General features: G+C 52.2%; 1 protein-coding gene across 1 annotated transcript; it reads right to left on the bottom strand.

Annotated features, from left to right (window-relative positions):
* Positions 1-5,816: 5,816 nt before the first annotated feature.
* Positions 5,817-13,945, bottom strand: LOC310637713 (tissue factor pathway inhibitor 2-like; the record flags this gene model as incomplete). The annotated part of the gene is made up of 3 exons (XM_083358214.1): positions 5,817-5,980; positions 12,521-12,697; positions 13,906-13,945. 3 exons carry the CDS (start codon positions 13,943-13,945, stop codon positions 5,817-5,819), a joined length of 381 nt encoding a protein of 126 aa, XP_083214340.1.
* Positions 13,946-15,463: the final 1,518 nt, after the last annotated feature.

Here is a 15,463-nt window from a genome sequence, read left to right as displayed (position 1 = left end):
CTATCTAGACCGGGATGCCCCACGTACGGTCACTCACGCACTCGTGACCTCTCATCTTGACTACTGCAACGCTCTCTACATGGGGCTACCCTTGAAGACCACTCGGAGGCTCCAACTGGTACAGAATGCAGCCACGAGAGTTGTGTTGGGAGTTTCCTGACACTCCCATGTCACACCTCTGCTCCGCGAGCTGCATTGGCTTCCAGTTGTCTTCCGGGTGAGATTCAAGGTGTTAGTAATGACCTACAAAGCCCTACATGGCATGGGTCCAGAATACCTTGGGGAGCACCTGTGGCCGGCATCAACTTCCCTCCACCCAGTACGCTCCCACAGAGAGGGCCTCCTCAGGGTGCCACCGGTCAAAGAATGCCGACTGGTGGCCCCCAGGGGGAGGGCGTTCTCTGTGGGCGCGCCAGATTTATGGAACCATCTTCCAGTCGAGCTGCGGATGGCGCCTGATCTCCGCTCCTTCCGGCGCGATCTTAAAACCTACCTTTTTGAACAAGCTGGCCTGGCCTGATGGGATGGGGTCGGGTTTTATAAATTGATCTTAACTTTTTAATTTGTATTAATTTATTACGGGCATTGCTGTTTAATTACTTTTTAATTTTTGTATCTTGTTTTTTATTATGTATTGCCCTGTTCACCGCCCTGAGTCCTTCGGGAGAAGGGCGGTAAACAAATTAAATTAATAAATAAATAATAAATAAATAATGCCGCTTGGGGGGCTGTGTGAAAGCCCTAATACGCAGGCATATACATAGAATGAAGGCTACTGCTAAGCTTGTAAGCCGCCCTGAGTCTTCGGAGAAGGGCGGGATATAAATGGAATTAAAATTTAAAAAAAATGTTGAAAGAAACTTTTTTTGGATTATCCTTAATTTCTGTTGCAAGTCTTTGTTCTGAGCCTTTTCTTTCCTGACTTTGTCTTTGCATGTTCTGTCTGTCTGCTGATAATCAGCCTGAGTTATGTCTCCCTCTTCCCCCAGCAGCCCTCCCCCAAATCATTTTCAAATCGCTGGTGCCGTCTGTGGCTCTGAGACTCATTCCACCCCACCCCTTCTAAGCCATGAATACAACTATTGAGGCAGGGGACCCCCAGGATGGTCCCCACTTCATCTGCAACTGCAGAAATAGGGGTTTTTTTGAGCCTCCTTTCTTAATCCTTTTTGCCACCCTGGTTTGATTAGTAGATTGGGTGGTCCTTGGCCAGCACCTCTCACAGCAGGCAAAATCTGGGGACTCTTAATCTGGATTAATTTTTGTGGCTTTGTGTGTTGCTCTTTGGTTAGTTTATGATGCAGGGTATGGTGTGAACACAGAAAAACAGGTTGATTCAGGTTCCAGTTGAAGGGAGGTGTGAGAATGCAGCCACTGGGTATGAAACAGGGTCTGGGCAAAATAGGTGGGGGGCTCCTGTATGGGGAAGGAAAGAATCCCCTCCAGCCCTTCCCCGTCCCCATATGTGTGCTGGCAGTCTTTGCACCCTTCTGGAAAGCGGATCCTGAGCAACACTCCTAAGACAGACACAGAATCCGGGACCACCGTCTCCTCCTGTGCTGGACCAGTATATAGTCATCTGGTCTATTATATAGCTAACTTAGGAATTAAGAACTGTCTTAGAGTATTTAGCATTTACAGGGTTAATGCTGTATTTTTAAGAGAATTGTATGTAAGAATATTTAGCATTTAAAGCCTTATATGCTGTTTCATTAAGAGATGGCCTCTGGGAAATGTAGTCTAGTTGTTAGTTCTATATCTTATCTAGTCAGTGGAAAGAGCTTCAAAGTTTATTGCAGAACATCCTGGCTACATGCCAGGTTGTAAAGGCCTTTGTTTTAATCAAGCATTGTGTACACATCGATTGGCATCCTAACCATGTCTAGCTGAGATGGACAAACTATTCCTTTTTTACACTATGAGAATGGACAAATATGGGCATGAACATGTTGCCATGACCATATGTATCTACTACAAAATGGTAAATCTCTGCTTAGAATTCCTGGACAATAAATATTTGTTTTAAAACCATTTATGCTATCTGGATTGGGACTTTAAAGCATCTCAGTTCACAGTTCCAGAATAGTAAAAAAGGAATAATATGCCCTTCATCTGCTTGGCTGTAAAGGATTAATTTCTCTTCCATCAAAGAATCCAAGCCTTTGTGTAAACTGTCCCCCCTCCTTGCTTGGAATGAAAGGAATGTGTTACTAAGAAACAAAAGACTGCTCTCTTTACGTAAGTAAGAGAGCTAATAGCTACTTTTTAAAGACAGCCTCCTTGTGCCTTTCCCTGTCTGTGATAAGAGCCAATTTAGAGAGGAAAAGGAATTGAAACTTTCTCTCACAAAGAATTCTGTTCCCTTTGTTTCAAGACATTACTTAGAACAGCTCAGCAAGACCTTTGGGGGGGGGCAGCCTGGTCACAAAGAAGTGCAATAAATTGTCCCGACAACTTGCATTTGGTGGTGAAAGCTGACTCCACAGGCAAGGCCCCTCCCAATGCCAGGAGAGGGAGAAATAAATGTTGCAAGCCTTTCTCTAGAAAGAGAAATAGCAAACTCAGAGATGTTTCTCATCTACAGATAGAAAGAATAATATCAAAATTGAGTTCTTATAGAGCAGTTTCTACCTTTGATGGGTACCCATCCAAACAGGCACCCAGAAGATTTACAGCTCATTAAGAGGGATCAAACAGCAAAACGCCTACTGCAAGTATAGTCTAAATGCAGCAACTGCCTCCTGATGGCAAGCTGCAAACAACAAGCTTGTATTTATGCTATCTGCAGACAGCACATCCTGGTGGCTGATCTGCAAATAACAGGCTTGCCTCTATGCGCACAGACAGTGCGCCCTGGTGGCCAAGGAGTGAACTTCGCTGAAGTCTATACCCACGCAGACAGTGCATCCTGGTGGCCAAAGAGAGAACTTCACTGAAATCTTTACCCACTCAGACAGCGCATCCTGGTGGTCAGAGAGCAAAGTTCACTGCATTCATTCAAAATATCTAGGAAATCTCCTGAGTCTGCCCTAGTCATGGCAGTGTTCCCTATGAACCATAAGAGCTGCTCCAACCAACCAAACAGAAGAACTGGTCCAACCAACCAACCTTTTATTTGAGTGCAGAACCTGATGTCCAAGCTTCAGTGAGGCCAAAGACATCTCAGAAACCCTATGACTTGAGGCAACAAAGAAAGCCTACTGAAGTCATGTGGTCAAGCCTGATGGAGAAGTGGGATACGCTCCATCAACGTCATGAAAAGTACTGGGAGAGGTTGCAGGAACTCTGTGAAGCATCCACAGAGGAGCTTTCCCCTGAGCGTACTCTCTCATTGGAAGAGGATATGGAAAGGCTTTTTTTACAATGGACAAGCTATGAATGCCATCTCGAAAATGTCCACTTGCATCTAGGAGATCTAAAACTCGAGGAAATGCAATGCCTGAAGCTAAAAATAAGAAACACGAGAAGTTCCTAGAGAGTAATAACTGCCTCTCTCAGGTCAAGCTACACACGAAAGACACACCATTCGAGATGGCCAAGTCTGAAGTGTCCAATCATTCGCAGGCATCATCCCAGCGGTCACATGTATCTTCCTCTCACTCCTCCAAGAAAGCTTCATCCTCCCATCCCAACTCACGTCTTCATCCTCACGTCTCATCCTCACGTCCCAACTCATGCATTCCAGCATGTCACAGCAAGCTTATGTCTCAGGCACCTCCCATCACTCTAAAACATTTTCTCACTATAGCCATTTGTTCCGAGTCTCCAGGGTAGAGAGTCTGGCCACTTAAGCTATGCAAGCACAAGTTGATGCTGTGGTAGCCACAGCAGTTTTACGTGTGGCAAAGGAAGAACAGCTGCTAAAGGAAGAAATGGCCAAACTGGAAGCCAAACAAAAGGAAGAAATGGCAAAAATTATCATGGCTCGGGCGAGACATGAGGAAAAAATAGCCAAACTGGAGGCCAAACAGAAGGAAGAAATGGCCATAGCTCAGGCCAGGATTAAGTTTCTACGGCACGAACAAGAGGCAGCAGAAACAGCTGCAAAATCAGAAGCTTTAAGAAAAAGCTTGACGGCACTGCCTTCACACCCAGGTTTGAGAGGCTGGGAGGTGGAAACTCGTATAGCCATGTCAAGGCCTATGTGGATGACCAGAACGCGCTACGACAAGAGCAGGAAGAGGTGACACAGTTGGCCACAAATCTCCCAAGGCCAGGTGACCAAGGAAGAGCATCTTCCCCACCAGATGTGCAAACCAGTCAGGCAGTCGTCAATGGACCATCTGACTCACAAGACCTCCCCCTCAGATCTGTAAAATTCACCCCAACAAACCAAGATGCAAGGGGTGAGCGAACTAGTTCATCTGCAATGACGAAAACTCCTCAGCAAAAAGTCACAATTCCTGAGCTAAATGCGAAGGCAAATGAATTCCGTCCAGACCCTCAAGGCCCCTCATGTGAGCCATGGGAAGTTACCCTTAACAAGTCATATTCTGAAGAAAACTGCCAGCCATCTTTGGCCCATCCCCCTGCTCTTGGGAGCAATGCCTATGAGGATCAACAAGAAGCCACTGATTGTGCTCCTGAAGACCCCAACACCGTACCAACCCAGCCTGATGGCAACTCCTGCACCGCACCATTGGATCCTCCAACATCCTGGGGAAGAAGGTTGGATTTGGGAGAATACAAGGTCTGCTTCAAATGCTGTGAGTCTACAGAACATGCGGCCAAAGTTTGCGCAGCCAAGGTGCAATGCCATCTCTGCAAGAGTGACAAGCACCCGGGAGCCCTGCATTCAGACTCTGAGCAACTACAACAAGCAACTTCTACTCCTCTTTCAACCAAGGAGCCTCAACATGGCTCCAAAGAGCGCCCAGAGGCACCTGTCAAGATCAACTGTGGAGTTTATGCTATCTGGATTGGGACTGTTTCCAAGTGAATCCCCAAGTGAAGAAATGCCTTTCACAACATGCACTGCACCACAGAGCACGGTGGGGAGGAAAGTCACTGGACTAAACATCCAGTTGTTAGATGGGAGTTCACAGTTCCAGAATACATTCGGGCAATAATTTATTCCAGAATTCCCTTCCTTCCAAAGGCGCCTGGAGGCTTCCTGCGCCCGGCCTCATTCTAATCCGCCCCTCTTTCTTCAGCACGAAGCAGGGCCAGCTTCCCTCCACGGAGCCCTCAGGGAGAGCCTGGAAAAGGGAAGGAGGCGTCAGAAACGGTCTTCCCTGGGGATGGGGGGGACAGGTGGGGGATTCAAGGCCCTTCCTCCAAGGGCGATGGAGAGCCCCTCCCGCTTCTTGCTAGGCTGGCCTGTCTGAGAGGCAGAGAGGCACCCCTCCCCTGCTGTGAGGGACTGCTTCTCTGCAGGGGGAGGAGACCCAGCCTCTGCCTTCCTGACCCCCCAGATAGTCTAGGTCCCTACATTTTGGGCCAGGCCAGCCCCCCCCCCCACTTCCATGGGGGAAGCTGACCTCCTCTTCTTGAGAACGCTTAGGGGCAAGGGGAGCTCACCTAGCTGGGGGGTGGAGCAGGGGGTCTTCTGGGATATATGACTGACAGTGTTCCAAAGGGGTCCAGAGTCCTCTTTCTGCTCTTGGCTAGAGGGCCAGACCCGCCCAGCACCATCTGGGGGGGCAAGAAGAGGGCTCCTTTTGCAGTGCTGGGAGGGCTGGCTCTCCTTCCCCCACTTCCTCTTCTTTGCACACAGCCCCCAAGGTGAAGATTGAGGGGAGCAGTTGCAGGACCTTCTACCCCTTTGCACTGGACCCCCCCACACACACACCCTGCAGCTCCAAACACCCACCTCTCTAGCGGCATATCCGCTCACACAACCATTTTCTTTGGAAGTTGTTGGCGTTCCCCCCGCAGCCATTGAAGATTAAACTCTTGCAGCTTTTGGTCTTGGGGTCGAAAAACCACCGTCGTCGGTTGTAACGGCAACGGCCCGGGTCGGGAGGTAGGTGGCAGACGTCTGCAGGGAGGATAGAGGAGATGGAAGTTGACATAAGGTGGGCAGCTATATAGATGTGTAAAGAAGGGAGGAAGGAAGGAAGGAAGGAAGGAAGGAAGGAAGGAAGGAAGGAAGGAAGGAAGGAAGGAAGGAAGGGAGGGAGGGAGGGAGGGAGGGAGAAAGGAAGGAAGGAAGGAAGGAAGGATGGAAGGGAGGAAGGAAGGAAGGAAGGAAGGAAGGAAGGAAGGAAGGAAGGAAGGAAGGAAGGAAGGAAGGAAAAGACCCAGAAGGTTGGGGCCAGGGCAGTCCCCCTGTTGTGATTCAGGGTCAGCCTGTGGGTTCGGCAGTTGGGTCGGATGACTCAGATGAGGGGGAGGAGGGGGGTGTTGAAGAACTTGCTGATGATGGCTTTGAGGCTCCGCAGAGCCCCCAGCCAGGCCCCTCCCACCTGGTGGAGACCCAGCTGTGTGAGCCTGACAGCGTGGATGAAGATGACCCACAGGTGGCCCTGTTCAAGGACGCCCGACGCAGGAGGCAGTCAAGTAGGAATAAACAGAGGAAGGCAATGGGGCTTCTCGGAAGGAGGGAGAGAGAAGCCACGCCATGAACTCTTTATAAAGGACTTGTGTGGGGAGGGCTGGTTTGCTGAAAGCAACCGCTCAGATAGTGTTTCAAAGCTCCGGTATCTTGGTTCGTATCTTGTTTGTTTTTGTAATAAATTTGGCAGACGTATTCCAGCCTCTTGCCGTCTGTAAAGGGGTTGCCTTTTCTGCAAGGCCGGTAGCAGGCTGGTACAGAACAGTTTGCTTTCAGCCTCCCACCCCTTACTAATATTATGGAGCAGCTACGTGCTGAGAATGCCCAGCTCACCCAGCAACTCACTTTGCTGGCAGCTCAGGTGGCTCAACTGCAAGCTCAGGTTCATGCTGCACCCCCACCATCACCCCCACCCAGGAGAAAATGCCAAGTTGCAATGCCGGATAAATTTACAGGCACTCCAGAACTGTTTCCAGCTTTCCTGGGACAATGCCAGCTCTTTATCAGCGTGAGAGCAGCTGATTTCCCCACTGACCAGGATAAGGTGGGGTTTGTGTTAAGCCTTCTTTCGGGTGATGCAGCTCGTTGGGGCACGCCTCTGCTGGCTCAACCTAGCCCATTGTTGGACAACTTTGTGGGGTTTTGTGATCATATGCGTCTGATGTATGAGGACCCTATTAAGACGCAGACTGCTACTCGAAGTCTGAAAGCTCTGAGGCAGGGTCAACGCCCCCTACAGGGCTATATCAGCGATTTCCGGCTGCTTAGCCAGGATTCCGCCTTGAATGAGGCTGCGCTCGTGGATGCCTTCCAGGATGGATTGTCGGAGGAGATGTTGGATCAGCTGGCCCGTGTGGATATTCCCTCAGACCTGAATGGGCTGATCCATCTCTACCTGCGGATCGATGCTCGGTTGCAGCAGCGAAGGAGTCGCCGTGCCACCCCACAGACCCCTGCAGCCCCTGTTGTGCGTGAGCCCCCAGTTCAAAGGGAGGAGCCAATGGAGCTGGGTGCCGCCAGGTCTCGTCTATCGGTGACTGAAATGAACAGACGACGATCGGGGGGTTTGTGTTTTTACTGTGGGGACCCTGGACATTTGGCTGCTTTTTGCCCAAAGAAGCGACAGCGGGCATCAGTGATCGAGTCTGCCCCGAGAAAGTCCCCTACTTTTCTGTCGGGAAACGCCCCGAGCCTGATCTAGACGGTGTGATAGATCGGGCGTCCCACAACAACACTGAGCGACGTCTTTCCGATGCTGCCTGTGGACCTCCACGGCATCTGATATTGGAGGCACGTCTGATCCTTCCTGGCAAGCCAGAGGGGATTCCAGTCCATGCCTTAATTGACTCTGGGGCCACCACAAATTTTATGGACTCAGCATTTGTGGCCAAATGGGCTGTTCCCCAGTGCCCAGTGGATCCGCCCATGTTAGTGGAGACTATCGATGGTCGAGTGCTCCTGTCTGGGCCAATTACGGCCGCCACGCAACCATTATGTATGGCCATCAGTTCCCATGTGGAGGCCATCCAGTTCTATATCACCTCAGACCTGCACTTCCCCGTGGTCTTGGGACTGGCGTGGCTCCGGGCGCATGACCCACAGATCTATTGGTCACAGAACTAGGTCACCTTCCCAAGCTTGCAGTGCGTGGACCACTCCCGCCATATCTGTGCCGGCCAGGTGGAGGGTTTCCCAGGGGTTTCCTTGCCTCCCGATCTGTCCGACTTTGCTGATTTGTTCAGCGAGACAGAGGTGGATCAATTACCCCCGCACAGGCCCTATGACTGCCCCATTGATTTAGTCCCTGATGCGCCTCTCCCAGTGGGGCGTTTGTACTCCGTGTCGGACCCCGAGTTGGCTGCATTGCGGGACTTTCTGGAGAAGAATTTGGCCCGCGGTTTCATCCGGCCCTCGTCCTCGCCAGTGTCTGCACCCGTGCTCTTCGTCAAAAAGAAGTCGGGCGAATTGCGGCTTTGCTGCGATTATAGGAAACTCAATGCCATCAAGGTGCGCAACCGTTACCCGCTGCCCCTCATCCCCGAACTCTTGGACCGACTCCGGGAGGCTAAGATCTTCACGAAACTGGATCTGCGTGGAGCTTACAACCTCATCAGGGTTCAGCCGGGTGATGAGTGGAAGACGGCATTTGGTACTCGCTATGGACATTTTGAGTACACGGTGATGCCGTTTGGCCTGACCAACGCCCCCGCCGTGTTTCAGCATTTCATGAATGACATTTTCCGGGATTTGTTGGATCAGTTTGTCGTGATCTACTTGAATGACATCCTGATCTACTCCCCGTTGTGTGAGGTGCACCATCAGCATCTCCATCAGGTCCTGCAGCGACTCCGAGAACATCGGCTGTTTGCCAAGTTGGAGAAGTGCCAGTTCTACCAGGTGACCATCGATTTCCTGGGTCACCGCATTTGTCCTGAGGGCATCGCCATGGAGCCAAGTAAGGTTGAGTCTTTGCAGAGTTAGCAACCCCCACGTCGCGTGAAGGATGTTCAGCGACTTCTTGGATTTGCCAACTATTACCGAACTTTCATCCCTGGGTTTGCTGCCTTGACAGCCCCCCTCACCCGGCTCCTGCAGAAGAAGACTCGGTTCCAGTGGAACGCCCCCGAACAACAGGCGTTCCAAGCTTTGAAGGACGCCTTCATGAAGGAGCCCATCTTGAAGCATCCTGACCCGCAACGGCCATTTGTCATGGAGGCGGACGCCTCCGACATTGCCATTGGGGCAGTGTTACTCCAGGCAACGACGCCCAGCGGTACCCTCTTCCCTTGCGTGTACCATTCACGAAAACTGAACCCTTCGGAGCGCAATTATACAATCTGAGAGAAGGAGCTGCTGGCCATCAAAGCGGCGTTCGAGGCCTGGAGGCATCATCTGGAGGGAGTGCAGCATCAAATCGAGGTCCGGATGGACCATAAGAATTTGGAAAGCCTGCAGACTGCTTGGAATTTGAACCAACGCCAGATCCGGTAGTCTCTTTTCTTTGCGAGGTTTGACTTCCGGGTTCGGTACATACCTAGCGGGCACAATCAAAGAGCGGATGCTCTGTCCAGGAAGCCCGAATATTCCCGAGTGGAAGAAAAGCTTCTGCCCAGGACAGTGATCCCCATCGAGTCTTTTGCTGTGGTGCAGGAGCCGGTTGATATACGGGCTCGGATCCAGGAGGCACAGCAGCAGGAGGTGTGGGTGGCTCAGCGGAAGGAGGAGGTGGGGCCAGATTCTCCTTGGACGGTCACGGATGGACTCTTGTATTATCGTGACCGGCTCTACGTTCCGGGAGGGCCACTCAGGGGACTCATCCTCAGCCAGTGTCACGATAACCCGGCGGTGGGGCATTTTGGCCTGTTCAAGACCCTGAACCTGGTCTCCCGTACCTTCTGGTGGCCCTGAGTCTGACACAACGTCCAGTCCTATGTCACTTCCTGCATACCATGCAGGCAGGCCAAGTCAGCGACAGGGGCCCATCCTGGATTACTGCAGCCCTTGCCGACACCCAAAAGACCCTGGGGGGCTGTGTCCATGGACTTTCTGATGGATTTACCCCCATCCTCTGGTTTTACGACAGTGTATGTGGTGGTGGACATGCTGACCAAGATGGCACACTTCATCCCCTGTCGCGGCTTACCGTCAGCCCGCACCACTAGTCGTATGTTCATTCAGCAGGTGTTTCGGCTGCACGGCCTCCCTGATAGAGTCGTCTCTGATAGGGGGGCCCAGTTTACAGCCCGCTTCTGGCAGGAGTTGATGCATGCGTTGGATATCAAGATTTGCCTCTCGTCTGCGCATCATCCTCAAACTAACGGGGGAACCGAGAAGGTCATCGGTATCCTGGAACAATATCTGCGCTGCTACGTCAATCTGCAGCAAAACAATTGGGTGGACTATCTGGCCATAGCTGAGTTTGCATTTAACAATTCGCAGCACACCTCCACACAGATGACACCGTTCTTGGCCAATGTGGGATATCACCCCCGGTTTTTCCCCCTTTCTCCCGTGGACTCACCGGAGCCGGCAGCGAACGACTTCATGGCAGAGTTACAGGCGATCCATCAATTGGTGCGACATCAGTTAGAGAAGGCCAAGGCCGATTACAAAAGGTTTGCTGATCGGTCAAGACGGGATACGCCTCCACTATCGGTGGGAGATCGGGTCTGGTTGTCCACCAGTAACCTACTGTCAACACGGCCGGTGAGAAAGTTAGATCACCGATATTTAGGACCGTTCCCAGTCGAGGCTGTCATCAATCCGGTCGCCTATCGCTTAACTCTGCCACGTTCCCTGCGCGTGCACCCAGTCTTTCATCGGTCTCTGTTGGTCCCCGAGCAACCGGCCTGTCCACTCCGCCGAGCGGAACCTCCCCCATCAGGACCTCGTGATGGAGGCAGCACCCCCGAGTACGAGGTCGCCAGCATCAGGTATTCCCGTTGGCTGAAAGGTCGTTTCCAGTACCTGATTGAATGGAAAGGTTACGGACCAGAGGACTTCACCTGGGAAGACGCAACCGCCGTTCATGCCCCGGCGTTGGTGACTGCTTTTCATGAACAATTTCCATCTCGACCGCATCCGGATCGGCAGACCCGGGGGAAGGGCCCTGCGGTGCGGAATAGTGTTGTGATTCAGGGTCAGCCTGTGGGTTCGGCAGTTGGGTCGGATGACTCAGATGAGGGGGAGGAGGGAGGTGTTGAAGAACTTGCTGATGATGGCTTTGAGGCTCCGCAGAGCTCCCAGCCAGGCCCCTCCCACCTGGTGGAGACCCAGCTGTGTGAGCCTGACAGCGTGGATGAAGATGACCCACAGGTGGCCCTGTTCAAGGACGCCCAACGCAGGAGGCAGTCAAGTAGGAGTAAACAGAGGAAGGCAATGGGGCTTCTCGGAAGGAGGGAGAGAGAAGCCACGCCATGAACTCTTTATAAAGGACTTGTGTGGGGAGGGCTGGTTTGCTGAAAGCAACCGCTCAGATAGTGTTTCAAAGCTCCGGTATCTTGGTTCGTGTCTTGTTTGTTTTTGTAATAAATTTGGCAGACGTATTCCAGCCTCTTGCCGTCTGTAAAGGGGTTGCCTTTTCTGCAAGGCCGGTAGCAGGCTGGTACAGAACACCCCCCATCAAGGGACTAGGTCTTCCCTCCCCCCGGCATGCCCTCCCCCTTTCCTCCCTCGGTTGTATTTGGGCATTTTGGGCTTCCTTTCAGGCAGGCACCCCTGGAAATGGGGGCTGCAGGCAGGAGATCCTGCAGGGCGCAGCACGAATGGGGAAGAACTGGGGATGCAGCCCCCACCTCCAGATTGCTTCCCTCCTCCAGTCTGTTTCAGGGTTAGGCTTAGATGGGAACAGACACAAAAAATCTGTCATTGTGCGTATTCATTCTGGAATCTTCTCTGCACACACACCCCCCAAGACTTACCTGCCTGCCTGCCTGCCTGTCTGATGGAGCCCCTGCCATTCTGTCCCCTCCTGAAGCGGAGCCTCCGAGTCTCCACTACCTGCCTGCAGGGCCCTGGGTTCAAGCCAAGGAGTGACGAAGACCTCAATGCCCCCTGGCTTGACCCCCAGCCTGCACAGGACCCCCGCCCATTCAGCCCTGCCTCAGGAGGGCAGCCCCTATGGCTGAGGAAAAGCGGGGGTCTTCTCAGCTGGGTCCCAGCTTGACTGCGAAAGAAAATGCCCCCCGGGGTCTGGGAAGCTCCCCTCACATAGCCCCACAAAGGGTGCTGGAGAAACCCCATCAGAGACAGTTGGGGGGGTGCGGAAAGAGCGGAGCCTCCCCCCACCCCGTACTGGACTGAGGTCAGCTACACCAAAGGAGAACTAAGGGCAGCACCCCAAAAGAAGGAGAAGAGGCGTGAAGCTGGGCCTTTTCCCACAGGGGCTCAGCAGACCCCCCTCTCCTAAAGACCCCTGCCACCCCTCATCCTGCCCCCTGTGGCCTAAAGGAGCGCCAAGGGGTGACTGGGCCTTCATCACAGACCCCCAGCCCCAGCTATTCCCTGCCCAGAAGCCGGGCTTACTCTTTGGTGCACAGTACTCCTCGCATTGCTCCGTGCTGTTGTAGCGGTTGTGCTCCCTGGAGCACCCATAGTCAATGAAACTCTCGCACTTCTCGTTGATGACGTTGTAGAAAAAACGATCTTCGGGCTCCCCGCATTTCTGGTAATCTATGGGGAAGAGGCCGCAGTTCCCCTCATCTGGCAAGAGAGAAGAAGATTTGGGAAACTCAACGCTTTGCCCAGTTGTAGGTGCTGGGGGGAGGGGCGCATCGGTGCGGGACCCTGGAGGGAAAGGGGGCTGATCAGGTGAAACCAGCAAGACCACTTCAAAAGGGGCAGAAGAAGCGAAGTCTTAAAGGAGGGGGAAAAACCTGACATCATGGATAGGAGGGGGGGCTCCTCCCGAGGAGCATCACACGGGGGGGGGGTATGCTAAACACAAGTCAGTGGAAAACTACAGACTCTGGCTGAAAAGAAGCCACGATTCCTGGTCTTTTGTGCTGTTGATCAGGTCACACCTAGGATGTTTCACTCAATTCTGTGTCCTGAATTTGAGGGAGGAAATTGACGACCAAGAGGGAAGGAGGGGAAACGGTGACCGGAGTTGGTCAGCATTCAGACAAACAATTGTGTGGAAGTAGGCTTAGCCTTGAGAAGGGAAGGGAAGGGAAGGGAAGTGGGGAAGGGAAGGGAAAGAACCGGGACAGTATAACAAACAGGGTTTCAGGGATATGGAGGCAGAGTAAGCTTGGGAAATCTTTGAGCATAGTCACAGCTCTTTGACTCTGGCGTGGACACCCGTGAGAAGACCGTGCCGGACCGTCTGAACAGAGCTGGGGGGAGGGTGATCTGTCAGGGAGCTTCCTGCCCTAAGCAGAGGGTGGACTACATGACCTCCCAGAGCCTACAAACTCTTACGTTTCTTAATTCTATGAATATTTGTATCAAGACCAGTAACCCCCTGCTCTGTTTCTGGATGTTAATGATAATATAATGATATTAGAATTAATAAGTTTGATTATGTTATCAGTATTATGATAAGGTAATTATTTTTCACTTGGTTGTGTAATTTGTAAGATGTCCAGAGTCGTCTTGTAAGGCAGACAGGTAGCATAGGAATTTAATATCTAAATATTAGTTATTAATATTTCCATGCCTGAGGGGGATTGGGGGATGGGGAAGGCGGGGACCGGACCCCCGTTTATCGAGGTCTTCTTCTCCACTTTGCTGATTCTGGACCTTCCCCCTCCGCTCGCCCCTTCCCTCGAGCCCCTTGGAAAGGGTCGCGCCTGCCCTGCCTTCCGATTCCGAGGTGGGCTGGGACCCCTTCCCGAAGCCCAAAGGGCGTTGGGGCAAGACGGGGACCCCAAAACAAAGCCTTGCCCTCCTCCCCTCACTTCTCCCACCTATGGCTGCGCCAGGGATGGAGGACAGCTGTTCCCGCATCCAGGGAAGAGAACGGGGGTCTCTGGGGGTTGCGCAAGCCTGCGGGATGGGGAGGGTTTCTCTTGGGCATTCGGGGAGCATCCCTGAGGCTCCAGCTGGAGGGCATTTAGATGGGGTGGGGGCTTTCAAGGTCCAAAGACCCCTCTGGCTGAGGCATCCCTCCTCCCACATCCCCTGTCCCCTCACCCCACTCACAGTAGTCGAGCGGTACGATCTGAGGGCTGCAGAGGGCCAAGGCGCCCCAAAGGAGGAGGAGGAGGAGGAGGCTGCCACTGGACCTCATGGCGCTGGCTGGGCGACTGAGCTGCCTCTCCCGGCCAAACAGTGTGGTGCCCCTGACCCCCCCTTCCCTCCCCCCTGGAGGGCCGGGCTGGGAAACCAGAGGGCCGTTGAGATCACCCAGTGCTCCCCAGTTTATGAGCAGATGCAGCTCATTAATTTCATTAAGCAGCACGGCCACTGAGCTCAAACAGAACAGAATTTGTACAATGGGTGGATGGAGACACGGCAGGCTGTTCCCGTAGTCCAGCGTAGTTTTTGTCATTTAGTGACCAAGAACGTCTGCATGTGGGGCATCCTCAAGGGCAGCCATGACAAAAGGATTTTTTTTTTGAGCCTGATCTCATCCAAGCTACACAATGAACAATGATCAAACATGTGAGAAGTAACAGAGTAGCAGAGTGACAGAGTTGGAAGGGCCCTTGGAGGTCTTCTAGTCCATCCCCCTGCTCAAGCAGCAGACCCTAGGCCATGAGTGCCCAAATCTGGAGCTTTAAGACTCGTGGGCTTAAAGAATTCCCCAGCTACCCACGCTACCTGGGGAATCCTGGGAGTTGAAGTCCACAGGTCTTCAAAGTTCCAAGGTTGGACAGTCCTGCCCTAGAGCATTCCAGACAAATGGCTGTCCAATCTCTTCCTCCAGGGATGGAGCACCCACAACTTCTGAAGGCAGCTTCTGTCCCACTGGTTGGTTGTCCTCCCTGTCAGGAAATTCCTCCTTAGTTCCAGGTTGCTTCTCTCCTTGATGAGTTTCCATCCGTTGCTTCTTGTCCTGCCTTCAGGTGAATAAAGTTCATCATCACTTAGATCTCATCAGACAAAAAAAAAGATCCTTGTGACATGGCTGTCCTTGACGATGTCCCATATACATTCCTGTTCACAACGTTGCCAAAATTATAGTGGGCCATATTACACAAATTCTGTTGTGTTTGAGCTCAGTTGCCGTGATGTGCTTACTAAAATTAGTGGGCTGTGTCTGCTCATAAAGCGAGGAGCTCTGGGTGATCTTGATTTGAACAGTATGGTTGACCAAGTTTTTTTTTAATGTATATTTTTTTAATTTGGTTCAAGATGAGGTTAAAATACAAAATACAAAATGGTTACTGCAATTGGGTATGGCCGGTCTAGGTAAAAGGAGGACTATGGAGGATATGACAGCCATATTCCAGTATCTCAGGGGCTGCCCCAAAGAAGAGGGAGTCAAGCTATTCCCAAAAGTGCCTGAAGGCAGGACAAGAA

This window comes from Vipera ursinii, assembly GCF_947247035.1.
Source record: "Vipera ursinii genome assembly, chromosome: 3".
NCBI lineage: Eukaryota > Metazoa > Chordata > Lepidosauria > Squamata > Viperidae > Vipera > Vipera ursinii.
The sequence above is the reverse complement of the archived record's forward strand: the minus strand, read 5'-3'. Positions and strand labels throughout refer to the sequence as shown.